Genomic DNA, 16,286 nt, shown 5'->3' with positions numbered 1-16,286 from the left:
ATTCAAATCAAGGATACTACTGGGAAGTCACCTTTAGAAAAAGTCGATGTCGAAGTAAAATTTGGAACTATGCACGCATGCACTTCAGAGATAGCGTGATATCAGGAGCTGCGATTTCATTAAATTTTCTTAGTTCTCAGTCGCGTTGGAAATTTGAGTAAAGTATAAACTTCAAATCGATTCAAAAAAAAATTCGATTTTTTTGGCTCAGTACAATATATAATTTCAGTTTTCCCACCACAATTTAGATATTTCGATATTTTATGGGCCATTTTTTCGCTTTCCCATTGATTTGGTTTGAGATTTCTAGCACTGATGTTGTCCTATGCTGATTTGAGCGATTCTCTGAGTCCTGCCACTATCCCATGTAATATGTGTTATCAAAAACATCGCGAAGCATCACGTTCTAAATGTTCTCAAACGATATAATATCCGAAGAGAGTGATAAGAGTTATAAGAAATGTCTCATCACACTGTTAGGTGGATTAAAAGCGTTTTGATGATAGATATTGCTATAGTCATAATTCATTATTTTGAGAAAATTAACAAAAACCTCATCAAAAACACTAACTTTTAACTACTTTACAACTAAAAGGTAATTAAAACTATTATCTAAAAGATATGAGGACATTATTCAATAGAACCTTTCCAATGGCACTAAAAGATTTAAAATACGATGTATACTTTTTGAGTTAGAGGTGTTTTAAGATAAACAAGTTTTTTACACAAAAAGTTCAATAACTCTGTAACGGTTGAGATTTGATGGTATGTGTAGAACGATTTTTTCCCCCAATATGATAGTAAATCACCCCTCGAGAGATTCTTACTCATGAACCAAACACCCTGTATATTTTTTGAGGTAGAGACATTTAAAGAGAAACAAGTTGTTTACAAAAAAAGTTCAATAACTTTGTAACAGTTGATTTGATACACCCTGTGTATGGTAGAGCTGCCTGGTTTAATTCCAGTAAATTAGTCTGCATACTCACTAGACCGGCAACAATTTTGAATTTTTTCGGAACACTGCTAATTCGAACGGTAATCGATAATGGTAATCATATGCAAAATATAAGCTTTTTATGATAGCTTTTTATGATAGCTCTAGGTTAGGATAGAGGTTTCTATAGTAATATATATATATATGGAAATTCGGAAATTACAACTTAAATTCCAATAAAAAAATCACTGTAACTCTGCATACCTCAAAACTTGCGGCCGCGTAGCTTATCTTATAACGAACAGCTTTGATAAAGATCGCATATGGATTGGAGGTTCGCCTAACATGTTTTTTAACTTTGAAGACCAACCAATTTTTTTCGAAATTTCCTATTCTAAGCGTGTGTGAGAAAGAGAGGCAACAAATATATGAGAATATCTTTTTACTGCAAAATCGTATCAATTTGCAGTCTTCGGTAATGTTGATCCTTACACCTTAAGCTATATATCTGCATATTTTGGGATGCATAAGTTGATGCTGGCATTTTGTACTGATACAAACTTGAAAGTTCTTGTGAGTGAACTAGAGTTTTCGAAAAAAGCTCATATTTGACAAATTGTATGTAAAGCCAATTACCATTTGATTTAACAGTATTTCGAAAAAAGTCAAAATTGTTTCGGGTCTAATACTCACACTACTACAAGGACATTCGGAAACTCATCTCCGTTGAATCTTTTGAGACTGATCAATAAATATATAGTTTTGTTCGATCGCATCCGTCGTCCCGATTTCCTACCTTTTTAATTGTCAACAGATGCGAAAATAATATAAATTCAAGCTTTTCCTCCGCACTTGATTTTTATCGTGATTAATGAAACTTGAAAATTTGAACAATTACAAAAAAAAATTAAAGGGTTGTGTACAGGACACGACCACGGTGACATTAAAAATGTAGCTTTTTTCAAGAGCGTGCAAATGAATTTTATCTATCACACATATCGACTCACGTTCTTGTTCACTCGCCTGTTTTCATATGTTACAATTTGCTATATACCCTCCCCATCAAAACATAATTTATTGAAGATCTTTTAACGGTAATCTATTAATTAATCAAGTATCTCACTAGGCAATTGGAATTGTTTGGCTGATCCATCTAGTAAAAATAGGCTGGTCTGTCCAGAAAATATATTCAAAAGAAAAGTTCCATATTGAGAGCTGTGATGAGGAAGCCCACGCCCGCCAACGGAAATATACAGATTCTCCATGAAATATGAAATTTCATTTTCCATTTAAATTTTCAATAATGTACTAATGAACTTAAGTAAACAATCTTAAGTTTAAGTATTTCTTGATCGATTAGTGGTGGAAAAATGAAATTATTTGATAAATTACATTGTTATGCAACTTTCGCACTACCAGTCAAAACGGGTTTTATGCTATCTTGGTGGCATTTTTCTTGTTGCTAATTATTAAAACGTGTTATAACTCTGTAGTGTAAACATTGTATTATTAAAACAATTCTGCAGCGTTTTATGTTATATAGGTGTTTTATGTGGTAATAGGACTGACATAATTATATCTTCAGTACAGCGGTGTTTCATAATTTAAAACAGATTTATTTTAAAATTTAAATTAGTATACCCAACCGTTCTATTTGTTGTATACTTTAATACTACGTTCACACTATGAGTTAAAACGTGTTTTAACGCTATCTTGATGACATATTTCTTGTTGCTAATTATTATAACGTGTTTAACTCTGTAGTGTGAACATAGTATAAAACGCATTTAGAACTGTGTTTTAAATACATAGGGTAGGACAGATATTCTGACTGGATAAACTGGGAAAACAATTTTAAGTCCAGTAACGCTTAAGACATGGCTTGAATTTGAATCGACAAAGAACACCCGCTTCAACTGCTGCTGGGACGGTAAGTTCTGTTTTAAAATTTTCCGTTGTGTGCAGTACGAAACAAAAGTGTTTGAAATTAGAAAACAAAAAGTTCTGCTGGGAATGTGATTGTTCCGATGCAATTACACTCAGATTTTTCACGCAGGGGATACAGACCGTGTAAATGAAAACCGCGTAAATTTCAAAATCCGCGTAAAGAAACCTGAGTGTACCCTCCTATATAAAATACTACGCTGCTGAACAGTGCAATAACTACAGAAGCACATTGTCAGATGCCTTACTGATAAAAAAACATATAACCGAAAAATGAAACATGAAAACCAATAGGCTCTTTACCCTACGCAGCTACAAAGCGCCGTAAACATGTATTAACAAGTTACAACGCACACGCATGCATAAAAATAAATATATTTTTTTCAAACGCAACACTCTTAAGCAGCACACACCGTATTGAATTAAATCCAAACCACCCCGCCCACCCACTTTGCAAATCATTCTGTGACACCGTGCTGGTACCCGAAAAATCCGCACACGGCCACCGCTGCCGAAAATGCATCTTACCCGTTCGACATAAGAACAAAAACTGATTCAAACGGGTACGCGTCACCTCTATTTATAAACTAACCGTATATGGTTTAGTCACATAGGTGCGAGTGTGTGCAAATGCCAACGTTGCCGAAAATCGATAGCGCTTATTGCATCGCCCGGAGACGATGTTGTTCGTATGAGACAAGAGCAACAACTGATTTAAACGGACATGCGTCGCTTCTATTTATGACTTTTCGCCTTTCATTGAGTCACTAAGCTGCCCTCTTTTGACGGCTGTGTCTGAGAAATCTGCCTCACGAATGGTAATTTTCCCGTTTTTCGTGAACTTTTTAATTTTACCAATTTCCAAAAGTCTACTTTTATTGGGGAGATATTAAATTATTACCCCCCCCCCCCCCCTCTTAGCGCCGCCACTGCCGATACACACCAATAACATTATACAGATGGCCGCGGAATTTTATTTATAAATGAACGTAGTGCAAGCCATTGATTGTTTGATTATCTATAAATTTACATTCCAATGAATTTCTCACGAATACTGCTAAACCGCCTGACGAGTTATTACGACATGAGAAAAAAGGACGATAGCCAGGAATATTGTAAATACCACAGTTCTCTTTCTTTATCCATGTCTCACCAATAACAATAACATCAATACCTAGCTTACATTCATTCACAACATTTAAACAATTAATACCATCCAAATTACATTTTTTGTTAAAATCATGCAAATTATCATAAAATATATTTAAAATCATATTCGGTGTAGAATCCATTTTTCATGATTGGCAACCTAAATTTTTAAGAAATTTCCGAAATTTATTGTGTGCTTTTCTTCCGCTTAGGCGAAGGAGAATGCACAGAAGTTGACGCGCAATCAGGTGTAGGGGACCGCGGGGCAAGTCCGACACCTTAAGCGCAATAATTTTTCTAAAATTCCACAAAGCTCCTAAAATTGTATATTCTATGCATAATCCTTGTTTAGGTGGTTCTTAACAAAATATAATTTTTTCAGCGTTTCAAAAAATTGAATTCATTAAAAATTATTGGTTGCCAAAAAATGGAGAAAATTGACATTTTAAAAACGCTGCGGGTAAGTCCGACACGCCAAAGGGGCAAGAGCGACCCCCTTTTGAACTTTCTTTTTGTCCAATTTTTTCCATTAAAAATGTATTGTGTATGTGTGATAAAGTGCAATTATGTGTATATGAGTATATGTGATGCAAACGCACGCTTTCTGTAGTTTAATCGCGTAACAAGAGGAAGAACATTCGAATGCGTGGTGTTATGAATAAATATTGTTTAACGCATGGTTTATATTATGGTACGTGTTTGGGCCTAGGGGTGGCCCTTGGTGTGGAAAATTTGCAGCTTGCTGTTGGTGGCTGGCTATGTTTACACTTGTCCGCAGACAAATAAAACTCTTGGATGGACCACTCAAAACAAACCGCAAACAACTTATGTGGACTGTATTTAGGAAAACCACTTGCAACTGGATGTGATTTATTGGAAGGAAAAACACTTTTTGCACTTCACACTTTACTCTTTTATTTTCACTCTTCACTTGTACTTCACACTTTACTTGTTGCAATAATACTGGTTCCTGCGATGCGCAGAACGCACGCATTTATATTACACGCCACGCGTTCTAGAAACGCGTGGAACATTCGCTCACTGACGATGATGCATTACCGCGCCTGCTGCTGTTGCTATTGTTGCTACTGTTGTATGCGAGTCAAATATCTGACAGTTTATTCTGGAATGTTCTTACCGGTTGGAGATTCTGCTCGATTGTGATGAAATAGTGTGAATAATTTTACTTGGCAGTTATTAGAGCTGAACAGAGGCGCGAACATACTCCCCCGGGCTGGGATGGATTCCCAGAATTATTAGGATGTTCATGCTTAGGAAACTGGTTGTCCTCAATCGGAAGAATGGATAGCTTTGATGTGGGGCGTCTCAAATAGGAATTTTCTACTTCTCCAGCGACTACCCATCCGAAATGGGTCTCTCGAAGATCCGGAAGGTCATCGGCCATTTGGAAAAATCCCGATTTTAGCAAACGGAAAAACTTTGATACACCGATGAGCATGTCAACATAGTTGGGCGCATGGAACAGCGGATCCGCCATTTGAAAACCTACTGGTATCGTCCAATTGGATATATCGATCTTCGTTGAGGGAATCTCTCCAGTTACTTTGGGAACGACCAAGCATTCTATCTCCATGCTGAAATTGCTGATTCTGGATCGAACTTCTGCGAGAATGATGTCTTTAGCATACGTTTTTGATTCTCCTATGCCAGTAATAGGGATGCATACTGGTTTTCTTTCCAGGCCTAAACGGTTCGCCATTGATTCAGAAATTAAATTTACCGTGGAACCGTTGTCCAGCAAGGCGCGGCAAGAAATAACTCCTCCTTTGCAATCTCGCACATTGACGACGGCCGTAAGAAGCATAGGAGTTTTCTGTAACTGGGAGTGGTTGTGCGAAGATGGCTCATTACCAAATCGTTTACTGCGAGTTGATTCGAATGCAATCGACGAGCTTGTTGATTGACTTACAAAACTTCCCTGTGGCGCAACATTCTGCAACGGAGTTTCATAGTGCAACATGGTATGGTGTTTCTTTTTGCATTTGAAACATGACTTAGTGGAGTGGCATTGTATCGATCGGTGTCCAACTCGGAGGCAGTTAAAACAAATATTTTTCCTCCTCACCATTGCGAAACGCTGGCTGATCGATAACTTTCTGAATGACGGACACTTGAAATTTAAGTGATTGCACCCACAGAAGTCACACTGAGGTCCTTGTTTTGGCTGTGTTGTAGCTGTGTAGGCTCTATGGAATGATGTCTTGATGGTTTGTGGTACGGGATTGATATGCTGTGGCTTGATGGAAAATTCGTTGCTTTGTAGTTGGTTTTGGCATCGCTCTAGTACGTAGACACGGTGTTTCAGGAAAGCAATGGTTTCGTCGTAGCTGGGCATATCTCCTCGCTTGATTGTGGACTCCCAAAGCATCTTAGTTTCGCCATCCAGCGCTCTAGCCAGTATGTATATCAGAATCTGCTCTGAAACTCCAAAGAAATCCTGGCCAAGAAATTTGAGGTTCTCCACATGGCTGACAAAAGACTCGACGAGCGTTCGTAATTCATCGTAGCTCCCCTTGGACAACTTCTTCGTGTTAATGAGACCTCCAATGTGTAGATGAACTATGCGTCTTTTATCTTCGAAGCGTTCCTCGAGCAGCTGCCATGCCCGCTCATAGTTTCCATCGTTGATAGTTTTTACGTCTATTATACCTGCAGCATCTCCGATGAGTGCTTTTTCAAGATGATACAGTTTGATGCGGTTGGATTCGTTGGATTGGTCCACCACATCCCGGAACATTATCTTGAATCTCTCCCAGTGCTCATATTTTCCATCGAATGTAGGTATAGCACGTGGGAGTGGCTGTTGGACAATCACCGGCTGCTGATTGACGATGGACTGTGAGGGTGGCGGAACTACTGGTGTCTTGGAAATTTTCTCGAGCCATGTTTCGAGCAAAATGGATACACTGTCGTGAAGATCCTCAAATTGCAGATAGCACTGACTGTGTTCCTTTCTTTTGGCTGCAGGAATACTTTCAATGATTCGCTGATGATTGCTAGTGAACTCGGCGTAGGCTGTTTCTAACTTCTTCACAAATGTTTTTATTTGTGGAAGAGTGAGCTCGGTTTGCTCCACTCTGGCATTCTGCAGTATGGATTCAATCCGGAGCACCTTTGCTTGCGCCATTTCGCGGAAGTGAATGAGCGCACTGACATCTTCATCACTATCAACATCAGCATTTTTCACTGGAGTTCTCTTGGGCGGCATGTTGGCTGTTTATCACTGATTATCACTAATCACTCAGTAATCACAGCAGAAGTCACGGTGGCAATAGGAACGATGGACCTAATATCCGGTTCGAAGGACCAATGTTTGGGCCTAGGGGTGGCCCTTGGTGTGGAAAATTTGCAGCTTGCTGTTGGTGGCTGGCTATGTTTACACTTGTCCGCAGACAAATAAAACTCTTGGATGGACCACTCAAAACAAACCGCAAACAACTTATGTGGACTGTATTTAGGAAAACCACTTGCAACTGGATGTGATTTATTGGAAGGAAAAACACTTTTTGCACTTCACACTTTACTCTTTTATTTTCACTCTTCACTTGTACTTCACACTTTACTTGTTGCAATAATACTGGTTCCTGCGATGCGCAGAACGCACGCATTTATATTACACGCCACGCGTTCTAGAAACGCGTGGAACATTCGCTCACTGACGATGATGCATTACCGCGCCTGCTGCTGTTGCTATTGTTGCTACTGTTGTATGCGAGTCAAATATCTGACAGTTTATTCTGGAATGTTCTTACCGGTTGGAGATTCTGCTCGATTGTGATGAAATAGTGTGAATAATTTTACTTGGCAGTTATTAGAGCTGAACAGAGGCGCGAACAGTACGGGTTTTCTCAAGTAATTCTTTCGAGTTTTATTGCCACTTGTATAGCCATTATAACGAAGAAGAGCTGTTTTGCAAGCAGATTATATACGCTGTTACTAGGACTCATTCACTTAGAAGGGACGCACGCTTCGTAGTAAGCTATCCGGTTCGTGTTGTGATTTTTCGGCACACTGTTGATCAATAATATGTTGTGATTTTTCGGAACACTGTTGATCAATAATCCGACGGTCAATGAAAATTTATCATCAATATTATTTCAAAATCTCATATTAGATTATACTTTTCTTTTCTTTTTGTAATGTAACTATGAATCACGTTCAATTTAATTCCTAATTTTTTTTGGTCGGCTTGAGATAATACTGATAAATAAATGCAAAAAAAACATAGTTTCCGTGTATTTCAATTATTAACATGACGTAATTATAGTATAATTGAACACAACAAATATACCCAGTCGTTTGTATTGAATCAAAAACGAACCCATTCATCTAAACACCGTGTCGGTCTTACCCCACCCAAAAACTGTCGGTCTTACCCCAACAGCGCACATTTTGTTAAATGCTCAATTAACAGTATTGAAATATCTTATCTTCAATACACACAAATAACGATATGGAGAGTAGAATAGAATGTGTGACACAAAAACTGGTAATTTTCAAAGCTTTTGTGTTATTAAAACCTTAAAATGTATCAACTAAAAATAACATCCAAAAGCGCATCAACTTTGCTTTCGCTTGTTTTGTTTTTTTCGTTGACGTTTAATGAATCCATATGGCATTGATGTGTATCGAAATGCCTAAAATAATCGTACTAATAATATCCTGTCATTATTGTATGATTTAAAATTTGATATCTGGAAAAAGTCGTGGGGTGTCGGGCTTACCCAGGGTGTCGGGCTTACCCCCAGTTCCCCTATGTACTGGTTTCAAAAGATGTTTCATGACACGATTGAGATCTTCTCGAGTGTTTACCAATTCCGGCTTACTATTGTCATCTTGTTTCATCGATATGACTCCACCCCTTCCTGCCCAAATGTGCTTCACGTTTAACAATTCTTGTGATTCCCTGAGTTCTTTGAGCAACTCCAGAGCTAATGGAAGTTCATCGCGCAAGGTCACGTTTGTGGCTCTACCGTTAACTACAAACTTTTCATCAATCGAAGTTGACAATAATTTTCCGAATTGTTTCTTTCAACTCTTTGTTACAAAAAAAATTCTGATGGGAACCGGAGCGTTAGATTTGTTGCTGACGAAAATCCTCCCAGCTGATACTACAAGTCCTGAATTTCCCCGTAGCCCTACAAAGAGCAGCAATTTATCAATTAGTTGAGAAACGTTCTCACCCGGAATGGAAGGAATACCCCAAACGACAGCATTGTTACTGAAGGCGGCTTTGTCCGATCTGTCAACATTAGCTTCCAACTTAAGAACTGTACCCTCTAAATGATTTTGTGATTTTTTCAAACCATTTATATCAGCTTTCAAATATTCATTTTCTAATTTAAGATCCTTAAAATCAGTGACAATCTCATCGAACTTGTCGGATAAAAAGGTCTGGGACTTTTCAATGGTGGTAGTAATTTGTTTCACCTCGGTTGTAACCGCTTGCATTTGCTTTGCAACTGTTGCAGAAATTGTTGCTTTTATTTCCGCAGCAAGAGAAGAAACCAATGAACGATTACTATTCTGCATTGTCACAATTAGTTGGTGGATCGCTGAGCAGTCAGACGAACAAAAATAAGTGGTTTCTCTCATGCGGCGTATCGCATTGCCTATAATATTTTTACATTTAAAGTGGACGCTAGAAAAACAGTACATGTACGTTAAAACTTTTGAACAATCGGACTCTTTTTTCTCGCAAACGGAGCAGATAAATTCATCATTATAGTCAATTCATTATAGTCAATTCACGGAAGCAAGCTGAAGCAAGTTATTAAGGGAGACAAAAAAAATAAACAAACAAATGATATACAGGCAACACACACTATAACAAATTTCTGTGATGTAAGTACAACAAATTATAGATCACTAAGTTGGGTCAGTGGAGATGCAGTACCAAAACAACAGCAGATAACTGTTGCCAAACGCGTCGTATCCAAATAACAGTCGTATGTATGCTTACAGTTATTCACAGCAGTCCCGTATAGAGATTGTGTTCCCACAGCTACTCAAATTTATTCAACTGCTTTCGAATACGATAACGATCATACAAATAAATATGCAAAGAGCTGCGTATGCAGTTTTGCTGAGCTGTAACAATAACATGCTATCGTTGAAAGCAATCATCCCTGCAAAGTTAGGCTCCATTTAGAATGTTCCATCTGGTGATTAGGGACCATTTATAAATAACGTAACGCGTTTAGGAGGGGGGGGTACGAGAAGTTGTGACATATGGGGGAGGGGGAGTAAGCCAGATCGTTACGTAACAATTTTTTTTTCGAGGAATTTGTTACGTGATAGGGGAGGGGGGATAGAGAAATTTGTGACAACTTGTTACATGGGGGGAGGGAGGAGTCAATTTTGGGCAATTTTTGCGTTACGTAATTTATGAATGGTCCCTTACCTATCATTAAGAATGGCATTGGCTTTACATTTCCAAGCAAAAACGTGATTGGAACACTTCAGTGAACCACTTGTTTCTTCTCTTTTTTCTTTTAGACAATACGGTGCAAATGCGCCGGGCATGTCATGCTTGTTGTTAAGGGCCATTCATAAATTACGTAACGTAAAAATTGCCCAAAATTTACTCCCCTCTCCCCCCATGTAGCAAATGTCTCCATCCCCCCCCCCCTCATCTATTACGTGATTCACTGAAAAAAAAAATTTCTTCGGTGAAAACATATTACGTAACGATCTAGCTTACTCCCCCTCCCCCATGTCACAGCATGTCACAACTTGTCGTACCCCCTCCCCCCTAAAAGCGTTACGTAATTTATGAATTGTCCCTAAACAACTGTTTTCTTCGTTCCTTAGAGCGTTGCAGTAGTTCTGTGTAAGGGTTGGAGTTTAGAGATAAAAAGAGGCATGAGTTCTCGCTCCTCCGAGTTTTGTTAATATTTTTTCATCAGCTTATATGTCAAACATAAAATTTCATAAACAAATAATGTACCGTTAGTAGCACAGCTGGCTGGCTGGCTGGCTTGAGGGGAAGGAGCTCTCTGGCCCGGAACTTCATTCTCATTCAACAGTTCGGTTATGGCTGGACGTCGCAGGCAAATAACTCTTACGTATGTGTTGGTGACCATACTGACATAAAAATAAATTCGCGTTAAACAATTACCAAGACTTGAACCGACAATCATTGTTTCACCGAAGAGACCCCTTTACTAACTAAGCTATAGCGATACATAACAGCGTCTTCGCAAAGTGACATACATAAGTTTCGCTTGAGCGTGAACGATTCAAGCGTATTGAGCTGCTGCTCGTGCATGGCATGGGTACGGGACATTGCAAGGTGACGTCATATGAGTAAAAATGCTCGAAGATATGACACGCTCAGAGAGCTTGTTTACATGGTGTTAGAATTTAAAAGCAATTTCTTGCACAGAATCGGAATCAAAAATTTTCGAAGTCCATGTAAACAAGCTCGCTGAGCTGTCATTTTTTCAAGCATTTTTACTTATACGACGTCATCTTGCATTGTCCCATACCCATGCATGCACGAGCAGGAGCTCAATGCGCTTGGATCGTTCACGTTCAAGCGAAACTTATGTATGTCACTTTGCCATCACGCTGTTATGCATCGCGTTAGCTCAGTTAGTAAAGGGGTCTCTTCGATGAGACAATGATTGTCGGTTCATGTCTTGGGTAATTATTTAACGCGAATTTCTTTTTATGTCAATATTTATGTCAGGTCACCAACCCATACGCAAGAGTAATTTGCCTACGGCTTTAAGCCATACCGAACTGTTATGAGAAATAAGTTCTTGGTCAGAGAGCTCCTTCCCCTCTGCAATCAAGCCAGCCAGCCAGCCGGTGCTACTAACGGTACGTTTGTTGTTTCTGAAATTTCATGTTTGACTATACTTATACAGCTGATGAAAAAAATAACAAAACTCGGAAGCTCATGCCTCTTTGTATCTCTAAGCTCAAACCTTTACACACAACTACTGCAGCGCTCTAAGGAGCGAAGAAAAAAGTCGTTTAAGAACAAACGTGACATGCCCGGCGCATGTGCACCGTATTGACAAAAAAAAAAGAAAAAACAGGTGGTTCGCTGAAGTGTTCCAATTACGTTTTTGCTTGGAAATTTAAAGCCAATACCATTTATAGTCTAGAGAATTCGTTGTGGTGGTTCTGACATTATGCCCACCAAGTCCGCTCCCGTCTTTTTCGCGTTTGCACGCAAGATTAAATTAACTACGTTTGATATATGGTATACTCCAATAATTAGTTCTTTATATACGTTGGAATTTTTATTGAGAGATTTACTGAAACGTACATGCCGCACCAACTGCTTCTTAAATGCCGCTGTAAGGTTGCCAGTAAGCTTTTGGTGTAACTAGCAATTGTATTTACTATTTGCGCTTGAAATTTAGTATGTAGCGGTAGTAATAAGCCTCCCGTTTTGGTTAAAACGCAATGACAATTTTTAAAACAGAATTTGATTGGTTAGTTTAACTCATTTAACCAATTTTATAAATTCTGTAATCTAAAAAGGACTTTTGAATTCAGAATGAACGTGGTGAATTTGGCACCACTTGCACCTGGTATAATCAACCTGCACAAAACGTTGCATAACGCAGTGCTGTTTTCTGGTACAATATGTGTTATCCTTTAGCCCTTCTCTTTTTGTGGCACAGACCTGTTGGTGCATATTTATTTAGCCCCGTTATGCTAAGCGCGGCGTATCATGGAGCGCGGCCGTTCCTTTCAATCGGGAAAGGCCGCGTGGAATTTTGGGGGAAATGCGCTAATAATTAGGATGCAAATAATGTTTTATGCTTATAAAAGTTATTCATATTTGTATGCAAAACCATTCGTTCATAATTTAGGAAATATTTCTGAACAAATCAATCGTGCGAATGCTCTGTGCACGATTACATTTTCATTGGATACATTTCAATATTGATCTTCTCTCGTGCGTTAATTTGTATGCGCCTCCTCGTGTTCTCCGTAACCCCACTCTGTTGTGGATCTCCAGACACCGTACTTCATATGGACAAAATAATCCACTGGAAAGATGTTGCCGCAGATTTAACGAAGCTTCTTCAGTGTATGATTTAAACGTTTCCAAGCATAGATATAAGATATTAATAAGAAATATATAGTTTTAAAATGCGTCTGTACGGTGTACACCGAAGATAAGGAAATAAATAAATAAATAAATATAAATGCCGTCGCTTCGTCAGTTTTCACTATTTTCACATACATGTTTGACAAACATATGACTACTAGGGTGGCACAAATTTTCATATTCAGTGAAAATGATCTAGAACTACGATCACCTTTAACTAAATGCAAAATTTTGATTTGATTTAGAAGACCAGTTTCCAGGAATTGGAATATGTAGGCTAAACTGGCACGCTCCCTGCCCTGAATGTAGTCGAAGATTTGTGCCTTAGTATCTAAGTATCTCCTAAGCCAGTGAAATGTCATGTAGTGCAATAGATAGGCAGGAAAGGACTCAAGATTGAGCAGTTCAAAATCAGAAATCGTCCAGTCTTAATGCGGAATAGAGCTCCGTAGATTATATGATGTAATCCGTAAACCACTGATAGACTTTTGGTTTTATTTGTATATAAATTGAGCATTGTACTTGGTAGAATAATTAAATTTGAAGATACTATAAATCGTTTTACCTAAAAGAACTGCATGGATGAATTACCCAATGCCCAGAGGTTTTTTGTCTTATCCTTTCCTTCACTAAAGCTTTTTTGCTACCAAAAAGCTTCATAGCAAGTCGATTGTCTGTCGGCTGAAACCATGCTTGGAGCTGGTTCTTCAAAAAATTCGATGAGGGTTTTTCAGTTGATGGTGGTATGTTTGGAAGCGGCTCTTCCTTTGGTGTCCCATAAAGGGAAACGTCATCGAAATGAACCTTTAATAAATTTTTTTTGAAGGATAAACACGTGAGCTAAATAATGATTCATAACTCTAAAACTCTTACCTTTGATTTCGCCATGTCATTTATGTAATCATTAATTAACAATGCTTCGTCATCCAATGCTGTTACTAATGAATCTGTACAAGTGTTATCAATCGATACTCTTAAATCGTTTTCATTTTGATTTATAAGATTCGAGTGAAACCTTATAGAATCCGTACTGGCGGCGTTGAATAATCTGCAAAAATAAAACCATACTCAAGATCAGCAATATCTTATCGGCCAAATAATATTAAGACATAGAGGAAACATGGGGCGAATTATAACACCATGCTATTACGTTCATTACTGACGCGGCTAACCTCACTTTTATTGACAGTTCGCAAATGCAAATAATTTTAAGTCCATTGGGGGTTTTCATTGGAAACCCCTGGGGCAGTGGATTGCACTGACGAATTTTCTAGCAGAAGAGCAGGCCACTATAGACGTTTCATTTCCACTTTTGCTAGAAAGTAGAAAACCATTGTAAATCCCTGCCCTGGTGTTTGTCAATGAACAATGTGAACAGTACAAGCGAACTGTCATTTGTGACGTCATCGGATCATATTCAATGATGATTTTGAGCTTCCAATATTTTTATTTTTTTAAATTGTTTTTTGATTATAGAGGCAGTCGCGCTAGTGCACTGAGTGCACACTGGTCTGAAAATCTAGCGAAATCGTCTAAGGGCGGCTGCTCGCTCAGTGGGCGATAAGCGCGACTTCTGGTGGGCTAACCTATGTTTACGTAGCAATGTGAATTCATGGATTTGTGATTCGAGTATGTATCGCACATTAAAATGCCGCATATTTATTTCAATGTTTTTCTCCAGTACCATAGTAGCTATTCGTTGTATTTTCGTTTTCCTAGCAACTAACTGTCAAATACGCGAAACGTCATTCACAACCAGTAAATATTACGGAAATTACGATATATTGCAAAAAAAATAGAAAGTATCTTAGATTAAAATATTAAACAATGCAATATCTCCTTTCGTGAATCTCCTTACTAATGCTGGTGCAGATCTCTTGAAATGTGCCTAAGAACGCCTCTTCAACAGAAAACCATTTTTGCCTTTCTCCGATAGAAAGGCAATACAATCACTCCGAAAATCGACTCGTGAAGCGAGGCCCGAAGGGCTGAGTTTCTAATACCATTCGACTTAATTCGTCTAGTTCATAAAATGTGTTATGAATTGTTTTGATTTAAAGCTTCGGCTCATTGATTCCCAATCATACCCACATTGACCACATTGGACACCTTCGGTAAAACCGGAAGATTTGGGAAGGTAACTAAGTTCCCGAATTGAACTCACATCTGCTTCTCAGGAATATCTGACTCGATCTTCTCAAATATAGTCCCAAATGAATGCAACAGCATCCAAATTGTCTGATATTAAATTCCATTGGAATCGGAGTGCTGGTTCCTGTGTAATGGGTTGAAATATGCAGTAACATGCGAAATTCGCATCTAAACCGGTATAATGATTATATCTAAATAATACAAAACTAATTAAAATGAGCTTAAAATTGTTAGTCCAAATCAGTTATTGTAAATCAAAGTTTCTTTGACCACATTAAAATCTGTTGGAGATTCCGAAAATTCGAGTAAATGGCCTAGTTTCAAAATTAGATTCACATCGGTTTCTCATATTGTAACGGACTTACTTTCTAGCATCACAAATTATTCCCACAAAACCAATCCCTACATGCACCAATGTGAATCCTTCTCAGGTCACAGGTCATAAAAACCAAATTTAACATACCCTTTAGTCAGGCCACTTGAAACGAGGCCACACTCATATTTTCCCACAGATCGTAAATTACTTGAACGATCGTTTTCAAATCCAACTTACATAACCAGATGGGCGCATTCCAGTTAAACCATTCTGGGTCGCACCACTTGTTATAGCAACATTCTCACTAGGTCATTATTATGCAGAGGCGACAAATAAACAGCGTAACCAAACAAAAGCACCGATAGCAACCAAGGCACCCATACTTATTCATTGATTTGTTTTCCCTTTTTTACGCTACCCGTACATAATTATGTACTTTGAAATTGTAACTGGCTCCTCCCATTTTGATGTACATAGAATAGTTTAAGTCAGGTTAGCTAGGTTAGCTCGTAAGATTTTTAAATGGAATAAAGCAGATTATGAAAAACTACCAACAAGGGAACAGCCTTGCGTTTAAATTATCAAATATCCAAAATGGTGACCGTAAAAAGTAAAGTGAAGGCAGCACAAGTGATAGTGAATTTTCGTCGCTCTCGATTTATTGGATTACTAACCTGCAAAAAGTTCTTCAA

The 16,286-nt window shown here is 38.3% G+C and overlaps 1 protein-coding gene across 9 annotated transcripts in view; it reads right to left on the bottom strand.

The window, feature by feature from the left end:
• The window catches only part of LOC131678338 (putative uncharacterized protein DDB_G0282133), a 2,723,618-nt gene that overhangs the window by 2,168,823 nt on the left and 538,509 nt on the right, over positions 1-16,286 (bottom strand). For all 9 annotated transcript variants that reach the window (XR_009303629.1, XM_058958408.1, XM_058958411.1 and 6 more), the window contains 2 exons: positions 14,001-14,175; positions 13,693-13,931 (listed from right to left, as the gene is read on the bottom strand). Coding sequence is in view for 8 of the 9 variants with exons in the window: in XM_058958408.1 (XP_058814391.1) it covers positions 13,693-13,931; positions 14,001-14,175 (414 nt within the window). In the remaining variant the exon portion in view is untranslated. The remainder of the gene's footprint in view (positions 1-13,692; positions 13,932-14,000; positions 14,176-16,286) is intronic.

Source organism: Topomyia yanbarensis, chromosome 2, assembly GCF_030247195.1.
Source record: "Topomyia yanbarensis strain Yona2022 chromosome 2, ASM3024719v1, whole genome shotgun sequence".
In the NCBI taxonomy this organism is placed as follows: Eukaryota; Metazoa; Arthropoda; class Insecta; order Diptera; family Culicidae; genus Topomyia; species Topomyia yanbarensis.
Note: the sequence above shows the minus strand (reverse complement) of the source record. Positions and strands in the feature narration are given on the sequence as shown.